General features: G+C 43.5%; 1 protein-coding gene across 1 annotated transcript; it reads right to left on the reverse strand.

Moving 5' to 3' along the window:
- Positions 1 to 313: 313 nt before the first annotated feature.
- On the reverse strand, positions 314 to 17,778 carry LOC146305550 (transmembrane protein 151A). The gene is made up of 6 exons (XM_084712958.1): positions 17,539 to 17,778; positions 4,778 to 5,116; positions 3,536 to 3,670; positions 3,030 to 3,169; positions 2,901 to 2,940; positions 314 to 2,348 (listed from the first exon to the last, which is right to left on the reverse strand). Exons 1-6 carry the CDS (start codon positions 17,605 to 17,607, stop codon positions 1,131 to 1,133), a joined length of 1,941 nt encoding a protein of 646 aa, XP_084569084.1. The 5' UTR covers positions 17,608 to 17,778; the 3' UTR covers positions 314 to 1,130.
- Positions 17,779 to 17,889: the final 111 nt, after the last annotated feature.

Raw genomic sequence — 17,889 nt, forward strand, 5'->3', positions numbered from 1 at the left:
TGTGTGAACCTCACTCTAAATCTGGATTAAATTTAAATCTGTTGCACCATAACTTTTAGTAACTCCAGTACTGATGCATCTCTTCTGTTTTTAATCTTCTATTATTTGGCCATATTGCTCATTATTTCGGCCTGTAAGTTTTTCTCAAAGGAAGCTAAATTATAGCTTCTCTAAGGAGCCATCATGGTTTAAATCAGTAAACTTGGATTTACTAAACAGAGATTAGTTTCTTATCTGGATTTACTTATTTTAAACCTAGTTTTGCTAAACTCTGATTGAAATTAATCTTAAATTAATCTTTGTTGCTGCAGCCTTGTCTTTGTCTGTCGTTGCAGTGCTGTACTCCATCACTTGTCCTTTTATCCCACATTTTACCTTGCCTTGTGTTTCTCCCACTACTTCTCTACATTTTGTAATCCCGTGTGATCCTACCTTGTATGAAATATTTAGAATTATTTCCTCTTTCTGCGTTTCATTCTTTAACCGGGCCATATTTTTAGTCCGCCTCCAAGTATTTTACCAAAACGGAAGCTTTCAAGCATTCAAAACACCCTTTGAAAAAAATAACCCACTACCACTCAGCTGGTTTGGAGTCTCTCCACTGCTCTCCAACCTGCTATTTTTAAACTCGGTACGCCTGCCACCGCTGTTCTTGCATAGATACATCTGGAAATAGTCATTCCAAACTTTTCGGTCCTTCCGTTCTTTCTATCTGTCCCCCTTTTCTTGCCTTCACTCATATTCTGACTCCATATTGTCTTGCTGCTGCACTTATCCTCTTCTGAACCAGTTTGTTTCCTGCCTTTTTACAGTACACACGGCATCTTTTCCCTTTCGACTATTCTTTCACCATCTCGTCCACTTTTTTCCCGTCTTTCCTTGGTTATTCTGTCTGTCACACAGCTGTTTTTATCCCTCGTGCTTTACTCCGACCGAAATCTTTCTTCTCTGTCTCTCTGGTTGGTGTGCTGACAACCAGCTCTTTTCCTTCAACCTCATTCTGTTCTCATTTCATCTCTCACTTTTCCCCCCATCCATTTTTCCCTCGTCTTTCTGTTCAGTGCGTTCTTTCATCTCCCTCGGCCTCTGCCCATACTTTCTCGCTCTCAGCGCGTTTGTCTTTCTGATCGTCACATGTCGTCTCCGGCGTGGCAGCTCTCCTCTCCGTGTATGATGAGGACGGGGAAGAAGAATGCGTCCTGGTAAGATGGAGGACGATCCCTCCCTCCTCCGTCACTGCCCTCCCTTACCTCACCTCCCCCTCCGCTCTCTTGTTCTACCTCTTCGTCCCTCTCTCTGCTTTCCCTTCTCCTCACCTCCTCCTCCTGCTCCTCCTCCTCGTCGTCATCCCCTTCTCCCTCCAGCACTCCTCTGGTCTCCTCGTTGTCTTGTCTCGAACCTAACCCGAGGAAACCTCCACCTCCTCCGCTACTAGCCCCGCCTCCTCCTCCTCCTCCGCCTCCTCCTCCTCCACTCCCTCCTCCATCTTCCCTACTCCCTCCCAGGCCTCCTCCCATGCTTCTTGAATGAAACAGGCTGTTCTGGCGCCCTCCACCAAGTCTCCCTAGAGAGAATCCGCTCCGACTGAGCACCAACCTTCCTCCTCCTCCTCCCGCTGCCCTGATACCCGCCACCGTGGCGTTCAGTAGGGCTGTGGTTCCCATCGGGGCCCTCAGCCTGGAGGGAAGACTGGAGCTCGACGTGGTCCTCCGGCAGCGGGGGCAGCTCTGGAGGAGGTAAGCCGAGTTGAACACCACAGGCAGAGCAAGAGGAGGCGGGTTGGGCCCCTGGCTGGGCGTGGTGCACGGAGGCCCAGAGATGGGCGTGGAGGCGGTAGGGTTTGACCCTCCGCTTGTGTCTATGTCCATGAGGAGGGCTTCAGAGTAGCTCGGCACCATCTGTTGGTTACAGCGGATGTGCCATTCCAACTCTGTCATGTCCACCGTGTTGACCCGAGAGATAGCTCTGTAACTCGTCCCATTTAGGCCGATTCCAATTGCAACGCCTCCCGGGTGGATTCCGTTCTCAGTCCCTCCTTCAATGCCGTCCCCTCTTCCGCCTGGCCCTCCTCCACCGCCCCCTCCGCCGCTGTCCTCGTCCTCCCCGAACAGCTTCTCCACGTGGTAGTGGACGTACGCCGTGCGATATTCTGACACGACCCGCAGCGGCCACGACAGGAGGAAAGCGGAAGCCAGCCAGAACACCCTGTGCCTGGAAAACCACGGCTGGTGCGCAGGATCCGGGAAGGCTAAGATGTGTTCACGGAAATCCACGTTCTTCAGGTGCATCCCCTCCCTGGCCTCCATGTAGTCATCAAGCCCCTCGTTCTCCCCAAAGAAGCGCGCTCGCTTGGAATAACAAAAGAGAACAGAACACATTAGCAAGAAAAACATTTAACAACTGCCTACCCCAGCTTTAGGGACCCTTTTACAGACTTCTTTTAACAAACTAGCTGTCAGTGAACAAAAACAAAAACTCTGAAGACAGAGCTCATGGAGTTAAAAATGGCTCAGTTAGCCAGCTAGCTGCAGCTCAATCTGCCGGTGACAGCTGTCATTTCAGACGGCAAAATCAATGATTGCTGGATAGAAATAAGAAGCCCGCTTTTGTCTGTCTGAAATCAAGGACAAAATGTTTCAAAAATAACTATGAAACTGAGATTGTAAACAGCCTAAAGTACATGTAGTGCTGGAATGATGATTTTATGGGTAAAACAATCAATTGATGACTTTGATGGAATAAAAACAATTACTTGCAGCCCTCATAAGAACAGACCAGAGTTAACTGCATTAAATATACTGTTTTTTTTAACTACATTGATTATGTATTGTCATGCCATAGTTGTTGTTGCAGCTGCAGGAAATGGGGAAACTAATAAATGAAATGAAATGAAATCTTACCTGGGTGAGGTAGGCAGCTTCAGCACGTGCACTGGAGAAGCTAAAGAGCATAAAAATGAATTAATAATCTGAAAAATCAACTTCCCACCATGACTTTAGACCAGTTGCGATTAGCGGTGGATGTCTGACCTGAAACACTTGGTGAAACGGAGGCGAACAGCGGGGTGCAGCTGCAGGTCCAGCAGCTCCTTTGACACGTCTTTGACACCGTAGCGGGCGTAGTCAAACTCCGAACTGGAAGCATGAGTGTTCACCCGCTCGTGGTAGACCTGAGGAAAGACGGGGGGGTGGCAAAGATGGAGGGAGGGAGTTTAACGGAGGGGAAATGGGAGGAGGTAGAAGGGGAACATAAGGAAGAATAAAGTTATTAGGATAAGATTTTAAACTCCATATTTGTTTCAGCATCAATAAAGCATGATAACTAAATAGAATATTGTTCTTACTGCACACAGCTGTTTGCACACAGCCCCGCAATTTCAATTTCACTATAGGAGAAATTAAGATTTACATAGCAGTTACTTTAAAAGCTTACAAAATTAAAACTTAAGTTTTACAGTGTAGCTATGATTAATATAAAAACAAACGAGCGAACGTGAGAGAAAGTGTCAGCAAGTGAGAGTAAAAGTTCTCCTCACCTGTGTGGTCGTATATGCGTCTCCGTTGCGGTATCTCGTCACCTGTCTGGTCCTCCTCACGTAGTGATAGCTGATGGCCTTCCACCAAATGCAGGGTGTGGCTTGCTGAAGTCTCTGCACTCGCTCGTACACTTCCTGAGTCAAGGAATGATCAGATCAATGGATTGATGACACATTTAGATGAGACTTTCTAACAGACTTGGATTATTTGACATGCATGAATTTATCAGTGTTCGCACAGCGTTTTCAGAGTAACATCTGAAATGGCTGTATGAGCAGGGACTCAAAAGCGTGGCTGCAACACAAATCACTTCTGCACAAACTCCGGCTCCAAGTGACGTCACCAGTGCAAGATGGCAGCGCTCCTATCCTGAATATTTTAACTTTTGGTAGTGGAAGAAAGAGAAGAAATGTTCCCCATTTTCGTTCGCAGTCATTGTTCGAGCCTGTGAAAAATGTGGAGGGTGAACAATCTAAAACATAAAGATGCAACATTGCCTGAAAAGGCCTTGCAATAGAGGCAGAAACTAACAATTAAGGTCCTATTGTCTGAATGCAGCAGAGTTATGTTGTGCAATCTGTTGCAAGTCAGGCCCTGCCACAGTTTGTTTATGGTGTTATGATTTGTTTTTGTTTTTCCTCTCTATTCAGAGCTCTTCTTAATCATAGGATATTTGGTCCTGACAGTTTGGACGAGTGTAAAATATATTTTGTGTTCGGAAGTGGCAGACAGATAAGATGAACAGTGAGCAGTGCTCTTTTGGAGCAATGTCCTCCTGGAATCCCTGATAACAGACAGAACGGAGCAGAGCAGACAAAAGATAGACAGATGCCCTCAGGTCGGCTCATTTCCATATGAGTGGGCAAATATTATTTTCCCCCACACTCAAGTATGAAATTGAGAGAAGAACAACGTTCTCTCGCTCTGAAATGTTAAAATTTCTGACTACACTGCATGAAACTTTGGACTATTTAAGCTTCTAATTACCCCGTATTGCTCCTGAACAGCAACTGTCTGTGCAGACATTTACTACGGTGTCATTTTATTTATTTGACCTGTTTATTTTAGACATTTTGCTGACACAGTCGTACCGAACAAGTTTCAGTGAGTAAACAGATTCTGCTGTGTAGCTCAAGGTCATACGTCTGTTAGACTCATACTGCAGCAGCAGAATCCACAGCCTGTTCAACCCTGCTTCCTCAATGCTAAATTCAATACTAAAAACTGTTTTTCGCACATACCTGGAACTCAGCGTGAGCCAACATCGCCGTCTTGGAGAAGCAGTGCCAGCACTCCACCAAATAAACCACATACAGCATCGCTAGGAAGGCCAGGGGGATGTAGACGTAGCCGCTGGAGCACGGACTCTCCAAGTGCAGGATGTCATTGTAGTAGGCGGCCGAGGTGGCATCGTCATCGGCACCAATGGGGATGGAGGAGGAGCCGAGGACGGGTACGCGACAGAGAGCGCACCAGGCGAGCGTGGCAAAGCAGCCGTACATGAGGAGGGTCAGGAGGAGGCACTTCCAGTGGGACTCCCGACAAAGGGAGGACGCCAGAGACTGTTGGACTGGCCGTTGCTGTGGAGGCACAGACAGAGAGATTAGAGATGTTTGATTATCTGGCATTTTAAGATAATGTGCTCACAAGGCCGCTTTACAAAAAATGTCTGCAGACACATCTGCAGGCAGCCTGGTCAGTGTGGCTGCTGTAGAGCAGTGTTAGTGCTTCCTCTGGAGAGTTTTGGGAAGATTATGAAAAATTTTACTTTAAAACTTAACTTTTAAATATGTTTCCAAGCTGGGGACTTCTCTGAGAATGAAAATTGTTTTCTGTTATAGAAACAGACTCTCCTTTCTGCTTCATTGTAGAAAGATGCTTATTGAGGCAACTTTTTTTTATGAGTCTTAGACTATGGTGATATTTTATACCTCCGCTGAAACTCTGAGACCCTTGGACTCCGTTTATCACTCTGCCTTAACATTCATCACTGGAGATAGTTATAACACCCATCACTGTGACTTGTATAAGGCGCCACGTCTTTGCAGGACGTGAAAGACACTGGGTTTTATTTATTTATAAAGCTCTTATCGGCCTTTTACCTTCTTACATCAGTTCAATCCTTTCTTTTATTGCTTTAGCATTACCAAACCGAGTTTGGTAATGCTGTTACCAACCTCGCTCTAGTGATTGGATTACACTGCAGGTGCCAGCTATTCTTAGTGAACTTGGAAAATCCAGTTTTTCCTATTGTACTCCACAATGTCGAATGACATGCAGAACAATTTAAAGCTTTCTGCATTTTTGTCCATAGGGCAATTCAAATATTTAACTGGATCACATTTTACTCCTAGTTGTTCCTGTTTTAGTTGATTAAGGTGCCCTACATTTGAACTGTTTTTATTTATTTTATTGCTTTTTACTTCTTGCTGCCACTTTTATGTAAGTTTCTCTTTGGTGTTTTCTGTGTCTAAGTGCTTTTATTTTTACTGTCTTGCTCGGTTACATTGTAAATGTATTGTCTGAGTTAAAATAAAGGTTGAATGAATAAATGAATAATGAAATCACATATGACTTTTCTTTGTTTTGCAGCCACTGGCTGCCCTGTTCTCTAAATATTAGCATCATTGAAAAACCCATGTTGGTCGTCCACTATTTAAGATGCAATTACCATTTAAACAGGATTTGTGCTGTTGGTTATTTTATTATTACTTTAAAATTTCCTTCCAATTAGAGTTCTGTTCTAAGCTTTTAATCCAATGATTAAACATCAATTACAGTCCTTACCTTTTGAGCTAATTACATCCTAAGACTATAGGACAAGTGTAACATGTATGACAAGTTCTTTTAACACTAAAGCCACAAATTTAGTGAAACCAGTCTGTGCTGAGTGGGCAGGTTTTACATATTTCTACATTCTCATGTTGACAGTCAGGATTATAATGAATAATACAGTACGCTTTACAACGTTAATGTTTAATAACGTCTGACAGGTGAAAATGGCTGCAGCCGTGGCGGTAATAGAAAAAAGTTTGTCGAGGAGGCAACACAGATTTTGTGTACCTGCCGACCCCCCAGTGAGTTTTTAATAAGCATAATCATCCTGTTTGGTAAACAGTGTCGTATTTCAGAGCGAGTGTGTAAGCTGAGGTCTCGACCAAATGCATTACACCACCCCCTTACCCATCATAGGGTAAGTGCTGCATATTAGACACACACACACACACACACACACACACACACACACACACACACACACACACACACACACCACGTGCTGATGCCTCTAAGTGCACACTTCGACATAGCCTCACTTGCACTGTGAAGACATCATATTACAGTGCACTCAAACACACACACACACACACACACTAGATACAAAGACATAGACAGTCTAATGTGCCCTTCTTTTCCCACACTCTTAGAAACGAAGGCTCCAAAAGGGATCTTCCTGAAAGTCTGAGGTCGCGTTTCCTTTGAAAGAACCCTTTTTTCCAAGAAAGGGTTTTTCAAGGGTTCTTCGTAAGACCAGTGGTTCTATTAAGAACCCTTTTCATCCAAAGAACCCCTTAGAAAAAAAAGTGCTTTGAGGATTGTTCAAATCCTTGATGGGTTCATCAAGTGTTTTTTGTACCATCGAAGGGTTCTCAGTAGAACTCCCATGGTGGGTTCTAGGTAAAACCCTTGAAATACAAAAAAGGTTCTTGGTAGAACCTTCTCCAGGGTTTCCTAGATAAAACCCTTAGAATATAAAAAGGCTCTCTGTAGAACCACCTTAGTGTGTTCTAGCTAAAACCCTTTGAATATAAGTAGGGTTTTGGTAGAACCCCCTTCCAGTGTGTTCTAGATAAACCCCTTGGAATATAAAAAGATTCCTAGCAGAACCCCCTGGGTGTGTTCTTGATATACTCTGGGAATATGAAAAAAGGTTCTCAGTAAAAACCCCAAGAGCGTTCTAGCTAAAATCTTTATAATATAAAAAGGCTCTTCATAGAACCTTCTTAGTGAGCTCTAGATAAACCCTGTAGAATACAAAAAGGTTCTTGGTAGAACCCCTTTAATGTTTCCTGAATAAAATATAAGAAGGTTCTCAGTCGAACCCTCATGGATGGGTTCTTGTTGACATCCTTGGAAGGTTCTGGATAGAACCATTACACCATAGGGACATCTCTGTAGAACTTCTCAGAGGGGGTTCTGAGTGACCCCCTTCACAGGTGGTTCTGGGTATAACCCTTTATGTTAGGTTGCAGGGAGCACTCTCTAAAATTAAAACCCTTATAAAAGGTTCGAACAGGAACCAAAGGGGGTTCCGCTACGGGGGGGACAAACCAAAGAACCCGTTATGGTTCCAGTTAGCGCCTTTATTCGTGAGAGTGCAGTCATCTCTCTCTCTGCCCGCGCTCTGCCAGCATCCACGTCCTCAGCATTGTAATGCAGCCAGCGGAGAGTATGTGAATAATTTAGGCGAGAACGATGCTTCTAGACTGTTCTGTAGCTAAACCGACTCCACTCAAACATCAGCAGCGGATCAGTGCTGCTGCTGCTTCGATTTGTGTGTGTGAACGAGGGAGGGATGGACTGATGCCAAAAAGAAAAAGCGTGTATGTTGTATGTATGTGGTGGAAACATACAAAGACAGTTTGCACATGCCTGTACTGTTTCGTGTGCGTCCATGTTATCCTCCGCCTCACGCTGAATGCGACGAGGCGAAAGAGCAATGATGAAAAAAAAAAAAAAAAGATGGGATGACACCAGTGTCCTCTCCTCCTCTCTGCCAAGTCTGCCTGTCCTGTCAGCAGCACACCCCCCCCCCCCTTCCCTCTTTATCTCTCCCTCCTTCAATGCAGCCACAATTTGCTATCCACTAGCATATTTGGCTGGCTGCAACACACACTTTTTTTTTTTTTTTACTACTGTACGTCAAGGGCAAGTAGTGAAAGGCAGAGTGAAGGGCACCTACACTCCCACCCGTCCATCCTCTGCACTGCAAAAGCCCTAAAAACATCTGCACTGCACACTCAGGGATCCAAAAATAGGTTAGATCCTTTAAAAAGACACGGAAATTATCATCCGGGCCGATTCAATATCAGCTTGTTTGCTTTCTGTCTGCCTTTTCTCTCCACATCCTCCTTCCTTTCCTTATGTAATCTTTCTTTCTCCTTCCCCGAATCTTCCCTCCCACCTCCTGAGCATTTACTCTCCGATCCTAACCTAAGTCCCCCCCCTCCCTCCCCTCCGTCTCCTCTCTGTTACATCCTCTCTGAAAGTCTGTCTCTAAGTGGATTGATTGGGCTAAAAGTGTAGTGAGAGGATGAGGAGCGTGAGAGAGACGGGGAAACGGTCATGAACTTTTCATGAATGCAAGTATGAAAGGAAGCAAAATGAGAGAAGAGAAGGGGAGGGGTGGACTAAAGAGATGGCAGCAGCGACAGACTGCACCTCTCTCCAGGGAACTCCGCTGCCAAAATCCATCCTTCTCGTCCTCCTCCCTGCCCTCCCCGCTCCGTCTATCTCATTTTGTCTTCCTGGCTCCAGTTCTCTCCTGTCCTTTTCCTCTCACCTTATGCAGATAAATGTCGCCCAAACAGGGGAATATTCTAGCAATAAAAACAAAATAACCCGCACAAATCTCAGCTGACATTTTCATCAGCTGGTGTGCGCCCAGTTAGAGAAAAATCAGCCCCGAGACCAGAGTCAAATTATTCCTTTATGCACATATGCCAATCATTATTTGTCAGTATGAGCAGCTCTACCAGCTACAGGTAAAGACCAGACCTGCTAAAATATTCTGTCACTGAGAGACAGAGCCTGGAGATGCTTTTTACACAATAAATCAAAGGTTGGCTAGTTACAGGCTTTTGCAACTAACAGCATAATCAAATAGCAGTTTAAGCTGTTTTGTTTCTCTACAACGAAAACGCAAAAAGCTCCCACCAACACCGGCTTTGCCCAGTCAGTTATTATTCTCAAGGTGCCCACACATGATGCATTGGCTGGGCCGTTCTTTTCCCGTGGGAGGAGCAACGGCGCCCAACTACGCAGAGGTGCCACCCTTAAAAATATGTTCCTCGTGTTCAGACGCTTTTGCTTAGAGACTTTTATTTTGGAATTTTATTCTGCCTTTGTCACGGTGCGGAAGTCACTGACAGTGCGCTGCCAGGCTCTCTCTTTGTTGTTCTGTTCTGTCAGTGTTAAGTTTATTTATTATACCGCTGTAATGTCGGTTAAGACTTGTTTCAGTAGTTGGCCTGTTAAGAGATTAGCCTCGCCAAGTGATAAGTTAACCAGCTGGCCCAGCTAACTTGCCTTGTATTACTGTGAACAAACAGTTAACGTGGTTACTGAAACAGCTGCTTACTTTTCACACAGTGACACAGAGATATAATTTTACAGTCCTTAAATGCTCCTTCAGTGCTGGCTATCACTAACAACTCAGTGATTTGCAGTAAAGAGGTAAAACCCTGCGTCCCTGTAGTGCCTCTCTGCACCCTACCTCACGGCGAGCCAAGAACAATTTTCTTATCATGTGAAGGCAGCTTTGGGAATGTCCTGGTCCAAGTTATTTCACCCCAATCCCAATTCTGATTCCTCAACTCAGGGCATCTGCTGATACCAAGAACCGACCTGATACCAGGGGTTTCTCTTTACCAAATTTCATCGCTGTGTGCAACTCACTGGAATTTTTATCTACAGGCAGGGAAAATCAGTAGGATTTATCAGGGCTGTTTGTAAATACACCAGAAAGATAGCTGAAGTACTTCAAATACAGAAGTTTTAGGTTGGTTAAGCATACCAAGCACATCACTTTCAAGATGCACCTTGAAATTCCAATGGTATGTCTGTGTCACAAATGTCTGGAAGACTTAAGTCATGAAACTGCTGAATCATAATTTAGTTGCTTTTCATGAGCTCACATTAACATCAACTGAATGTGTTAAAATGACACGTGATATTGTCTTACATCCGAGAGTCACAGACCCCAGACTGCTGAACACCCAAAGTCAAATATCAAGCAAGAATGAGAAAGAATTCACTTGCAGTTCGTGTCCTTAGTTCCCAAACGCTGACTGAGCATTGTTAAAAGAAAAGGTGATAATATCACAGTGGTTAGAAGTACATAAATGTCACTGCCACTCTGAATTGGCCACCACACCCTGTTCAAAAATCTGGCAAGTGTTGCTTGATCAATCTGTAATTATTCTCAATTAGTACAAGATGTATGAGGGAGTAAACAGTGTTGACATATTTTAACTTGGGTGAGTTTTGAAGCATCAACAGGGCCTACAACTGAGGTTTGTGTTACAGTACTGCATTATTAGGAGCAGGTCTTGTTCAGGTTACCACACTAGTTTCTGGCTCTCGACCGACTTCGTGTCTACCTCAAGCTCAGCATGCGAAACAGATTGTGCCGGTCGAGCTTTCATCTGCTCACAATGCCTCTCTGAGGAGTGGCCTCGTTGAAAAGAGAGCTAGCGAACCAGTGAGCGGCGGGGATGCACTCTGGGCCGAATAAGAAGTTTCTGGAGAACAAAACACCTACTGGTGCAAAACCGGTGCAGATTTTCGGTCGTGTCATGAATCCTCTTTCGGTCTCCGCCGCCTCCGTTGAGCCTGGGCTCTTGTGTCAGGCCGTAACAGATCAAAGGCAAAGCTCACTCTCCCTGAAATCATTATGAAAAGAAATCTATATAGCCTGTCTGAAAGGGTGTCAGATTTCATTTTTTTCATGCTGAAAGTTTGGACTGCGAGCCCTTCTGAAGAGGGTTGATGGAGGGTGGTCCTTACATGTCAAATTCTTCATTAATCTTTCATGAATGGGTTAAATTCAGTGCCTGCATTTGCATAAATCATCATCATCTGATTAGCTTTTGCTGTGCTGAAAATACTGATACTCTGACATATTCTATATATACTCCTTAGCATCCACAGTCACTAGAGACAGCTGCCAGAAGAAGAGCCCACACAGCTGACACGAAGCCTTGACCGCATGCTGTTTCTTTTGCTTTTTTTTTTTTGGAGCAGGCTTCACACAATTTTTTTTTGTTTTCAAAGAAGCTCTTCAGAGCAGTGCTTGGATTTTGAAGATCCTCTGCATACTGTACTGCAGTTATTTCCTGCCTCCACTGAAACTGCAATTGACAGAGCTTTTTCATTAATAGGATTTGCTTCAGCCAGTAAATGTCTCTGAATTCAATCATTGTTCTATAATCTGGTCTTGTAGCATTTGCTGTAATATGGTGCAGCGTGCAATTCTGCCACATATTTAGTTACCGGTTCTCTGTACAGTATTTATTTGTGCACAGGTCAAATTGGAATTGTGTTACTTTCTAATGCACATGGCAGACTTGTGGCAAGACGATGGCATCTACCTTAAGCACATCAGAACTTTTAATATTTTATCATCTCCCTTGTCTTATCTACACATAAACACTTTCTAAGAAACTGAAAACTAAAAAAAATCTACATTTGCGCACTGAGCACAGAAGTGTTTTATTCTAAATGTGTCTAGTAGAAACTGTGTATTGCTCCCTCCGCCTCTGTCTCTGCTCATACTGATTCAGCTGGTTAGGTGTGACTGGAGCAGCTATAATTAGCGATCCTAGCGTGTGGGTGGCAAATGAAGTGAGGAAGTGAGGACAGGAAAAAGTGCTGTTGAAGCCTGCAGTGCACTGTTAAAAATGATGTGTCATTTCAACACAATCAGAGAGAGCAGTTTAGGATGTCGGGTTTCTACTACATATGCTGCAACAACAAATAAACAGTTAGCACTCAGCGTGTTAGGAAATAAAATGAGTCATTGTGCGATCACTGTGCTAAAAATATTAATCCTCTGTTAGATTTTTTTTGTTTTAGAGTGTATTCAATGGAGTCCAATTATCCACAAACACCAATTATCAGCGAGCGAGGTGCAAGTCACCTATTTATAAGCTTGATATCATGCCAGTTATATTACCGGTAGATGCCAATGGGCGAGGGCAAACCAAGTCAGGCCTTTTTAAACTTGTTAAGATGTTGAAATGCTCACTTGTGCTTTTATTACTCGCTGTTCGGACTATTGTAAATCCCTTTTTAGCGGGATGGATCGCCTAAACCTTCTATACCTTGCCTTCTAAAAGAAAACTGCAGCTGGTTCAGAACGCTGTGGCCAGAGTCTTAACTAAAACAAAGAAAATGGGTCACGTCACTCTGGTGTTTAAGACACTGCACTGGCTACCTGCATCTTTTAGAATCGATTTTAGGTTCTTTAACTTGTGCAGAAAGGTTTAAATGACCCTGCTCCTCCCTACATCAGAGATTTTCTCTCAATTTATATTCCAGCCAGATCACTAAGGCCCTCCACTGCTTTTCTTTTAAACAGTCCTTATGTGTCCCATAAAAGTACCAGCGAGAGCAGCTTCTGTTTTTATGCCCTTTAACTGAATAGCAAGCTCTCTATGTATTTTTAATGCCAAATTAAAAACCTTTCTCTTAAATCTGGCTTTTAAAGGTCCAGTACAAAAGATTTACAAGATAATCTACTGGCAAAATATGACACAAATGTCATATAATATTCATAAGCATGCTGTCATTAGTGTATAATCACCTGAATAAGAAGAACGGTTGTGTTTTCTTTACCTTAGAATGAGACGTTTATATCTATGAAGGGAGCAGGTCCTCTTCCACAGTGGTCACCGTGTGGCACTGCCATGTTTCTACAGTGGGCCAGAAGGGACAAACAAAAGACTGCCTCTACAGGGCATGGCCTTTTGCATTTTTCACAGGTTTTGCCACCTCATGCACGCTTGGAACAGGAGGGTCTGGTCTATTTACTTGTATTTCTTAATTTTTAAAATGTTATTGCTTCCTTCTTGTAATTTTAGTCGTTATGTGAGGCACTCTGGGCTGCATGTGGGTCTGAAAGATGCTGTGAAGCTGAGCTGAGATAAATTAAGCTCCTTGAACTAGGATCAGGAGCTAAATTTCAGTATGAGAATACAAACTAATTCTCATACTAATGTTAAATGTCACTATCACATAATATCCACTTGACACCGCAGCAGAAATGCAACCTACTTAGTGTTAGGTGGAAATTAAGTCTAATTTCAAAGTAATCAAAAATTAGTATAGCACACCTGCAAAGTGGGGTGATAATGATGGTGAAATATCTGCTCTCTAATCATACTTCTGTACTTGGAATAACAAACTTACAGAGAAATCATTTGGAAGTCAGCAGAGGAAACTGAGTGTTGAATCAAGTGTTTTAGCTTTAAGTATTATTTGGACATATTCTCCCTAAGAAATAACCAGTGTTTTACAGTGAACACGTGCTGCAGTCTTCTAGGATATATCTCATATTCCCTTCTCCTGTTTAGCAATTTGCATTCTATCTCACGAAACACCAATTCTGTATCAGAAAACCTAATGGCTGTTCTACACATTGTTGGCCTGCTTCGTGATGGCAGCCCGGCCAGGCTGCTGCTGCTGTTATCAGTTTTTTATTGCGGCCTGCCTCCACGCCGCATTTGATTCTCCATTAACAATGTCAATGTGTTCAATTTGAACGCCTTCACTTTAGGTTTGCACCACTCTGTAGAAAATGACAGTCATCACTTCTCACTCAGAATTGAGACGCTTCTTTTCGGGTAATGATTCTTGGGGAAAAGAAAAAGGTTTGTGTGGCAGAGTGGCAGGAACTTGGAGATGAAATGATAACGAAACTCCATCGTGATTGCAGTGACCAAAACTATCATGGTGATCAGTATTATCAATGCACTGTTAAAATGTGATGAAAACGTTCAAAAAGTACTGATACACACACCGTCTTTTAATTGACACAAAACAAACCCACACTGCTGCAGCGTCTACATCTGTTGCTAACTTTGGTTGATGCTGGATGATATTAACTGTGTGTTTTTCAAAGCGCGGTCATAAAACACAGTTTTAATGACAATAAAAATTGGATCCCTACAGGGACTTTTTGGCTGCTTGTAGCTATATTTGTCGAATTGCGTTTTGTTCTTTGTTATACAGTTGCATAAATATTGTGTTACCCAAGGGTCCTGCAGCCATGGATAAAATACTAACAATGTATGTGTTTTTGACTGTCAGCATCGTCTTTAAAGGACAGGGCCAGCAAGCCTGTTTTCTCCTACTGAAGCTCTTCAAGAACGGGTAACAACAACAACAACAGCACAGCCTGAATCTTTAAATGAGAGGTTTCCACACAACTACACTACAAGCATATTATTTCTGTCAGAACAAGAGCTGGATACATTTATTTCCTCTTCTATCAGCAGTAGTTTTTTTCTTGATTCTGATCTTATTCTCATTCTCGTCATGGCTTGCTCTCACAGATTTTTTTTTTTTTCCTGCCTCTGCCTGTGCACAGTTTGTCATGTGCTGGAATGCAGTTTTGTCATTTATTGACGAAACTCGCAAAGACATTAGGATCTCTTGGACTGAAGCAGTAAACCTTTAAACGGAAATGTTGTGCGTGAGAATTAGAAAGCACGGAGGTAGGTATGAATCAGAAATGCGATTTTAATATTAACCATCAGGCTCTACTTCATTTGTGATAATGCTTGTGCGAGCGTGCATGCATTCCCATGTGGGCCAGAGAGTGAATAAAGTTAAATGAGATAACGTTTGAGAGTGGAGAAGGGTAGGATGATGAAGCTGTGCACTCCACGACAGGCAAATCTAAAACAGGAAGCAGACCAAGAGGGGAGGATGAGAGAGAGTAATGGAGACAGAGACCAGATGAAGACTGAAATCATTGCATTACGTTGCACTGCAGGAATGTATAAAGACAGACGTGAGAGCGGCGGAATAAAGTGAAAGGCATCATTTAACAGGCTTAGTTACTCTACATATTATGTGCCTAAGGCTTTAAATTACCATGAGCCAAAAGCTTAATTCTGTCAGTTTTATGGGCCATTTCTTGGTTAGACCAGTCCAACATGTTATTAAAAAAAAGTAGTTTGACAATTATATAGAGATATAAAACACATCTTATCACTTGCAGACAGTTAAAGAAAAAGTGAGTTTCATGCCTTGAAGCCACTCAGGAAAGATATTTAAAGCTCATTAGAGCCAAAACGATGAGCCGATAAATCGACTGGTCAATTGACAGGGAATTCATGGCTGCCTGAGTGAAATGTCTGTGATTCAAATGTGAGGATTTGCTGCCGTTTGTGGCTCCTGGAAAATGTGATGATAATCGACAAGGAAAATAGTACTTATTTGAGGCCAAAAGCCACCGCGGACCAGATGCGTAGCTCTGGATCACCTGTCCTGTAAGTGTGACACCAGCCCTCCACCACTGGTACTTACATCACAACGCTCCCCACCTTTCTGCACAAAATAACTAAATAAACTCCACTGGTATAGAAATTGCTGTACATCCCCTTTCCTTATGCATAACCATTACTCGTCCTCTGAAGGTACACACTGTAATCATGTTAAGTAGTGCCACTGGGAATGGTGGTGAGAATACAGTGTGGCCCACATCCTTTAGTTAGTTATCCATGGATATTTTTTCCTGGCAACTGACTTACGTAATGTTTTGTTGCACATTTCTCTCGGGGTTTCATTACGAGGATGATGTGTTTGAATAAATGAAGCGGTAGCAGTGGAAGTCGACAAAATGAAATGCTTAAGAGGAGCGATAATTTGTTAAAAACACATTTGAGAGTGTGGTTTTGGGGCAGCAATGTGGCTCCCCACCTTTTTTTCCTTGAGGGCCCCCTTTTCAATCATAAAGTAAACTGACAACCCCTGACTAAGTGACAGATTTCATGGATATTTCATGTTACACTCGATACATAACAATACCAATACAGAGCAACTGAGTCACTGTACAATTAGCCCAAATAGTGAACGCAGCAAGTGCAGGAAGTTTGTGTAAAACAAGCAATTTGGATGATTTTAGAGCAGATTATTTCCTGTGACAGTTGCATCAGAGATCAGTTTTCCTGATATTTTTAGTAACTTTTTTTTATGTAATTCTCTGCTATTTTTAACAAACCTTAATATACTACTTTTTGGCAGCAGGAAAAGGATGTTTAGTGGAGGGCAAAGGCTCTATAAATATCTCATCAGGTTTAAATGTTAAATAACAATCTAAACTTTAAAAATAATTTTCAGAATGTAGGCCTACTATATAATACTTTTCTGAAACCAGGCCTCGTGACCCCTGAGGGGGTGTCAGGACTCCTGAGCTGGGGACAAGTGGTGTTCAGGGAGTTTCATTACAGTTCAGAAGAGTTGAGAAAGACTTGCGAGGAGGTGTAATAGACGTACAGTTGTGGAGGTGCATATAAGCACAGTGATATCTGCTTAGGAAGATTGACATATTATTGCAATGTTTAAAGAAAACACACTGCTGAATGGTTATATCCTCTTACACATGGTAAATCCCTGTAAAGCACTGCTGTCTGATGAAAATAATGTTTGGGGGTGTTATCCTGTGTGCTCCCTGCTCATATTATGTGTCAGAGTAATTTTGGATGAAAGGTGTGTTGGGCTGAACTGTGATGTCACCCTCTAGTGTATTTCAGTGGTGTCAGCTGATGGATGGACACACACACACACACACACACACACACACACACTCTACTACACTGACTAAAGACTAAACCAGCTCCACTCAGGTTGTCAGGGATGTCACATCAATACTGTGGCTTTGTTTCTAGACAGGCATTTAGAGTTGCCTCCCTCTCCCTTTACCTAGACCACAGCCATTAGAGCCAAGGTCCTGCTCTGTGTCCTTGCGCTCCTGCAAGACACGAAGGACTTGAGGAGAAAAACGTGACTTCTTCACGTTGGCAGCGAAGACGTGTTTTATCAATGGAAGACAGTGCATGGTGTAGAAATGACGGGTTGTTTGGGGACGAGCAGCAATGACATATAAACACAAGGTGGTTCTTGATGAGGCGAAATATGCGCAACTTTACGCCAACTGCACTCTTTCTGTCTACGCATTATAACTGACATAACACATATAGCAAACGTCCTTCCTTACCTGCTCTCGTCCTGACCCTTCCTCCAAAATGGGCTCTTCTGCGGTGGCCGTCTCCTCCTCCGTCTGCATTTTCCCTCTTGCCACTCCTTCCTTCCTCAGAACCGGGCACAGGCAGCTCCCACCCCGGTAACCTCCGAAGGCAGGGACCTCCCCGGCGGAGCAGGGAGCTCGGTCACCCCATCCGCCGCAAGTCGGTATCCAATTTCACGATGGCGGGGCCTGCGGCAAATAAGCATCATCTACTCGGGATGTCGGTACCCTCACCCCCCCCACCACCGCCGCCGCCGCCGCCGCTCCTCCCGCCTTCTTGCCGTGCTCTTCTCCCGCTGACCCGCTCAGTGTCTCTCCTCG

Source organism: Lutjanus erythropterus, chromosome 23 (assembly GCF_056507025.1).
Source record: "Lutjanus erythropterus isolate fLutEry1 chromosome 23, fLutEry1.hap2, whole genome shotgun sequence".
Lineage (NCBI taxonomy): Eukaryota > Metazoa > Chordata > Actinopteri > Lutjaniformes > Lutjanidae > Lutjanus > Lutjanus erythropterus.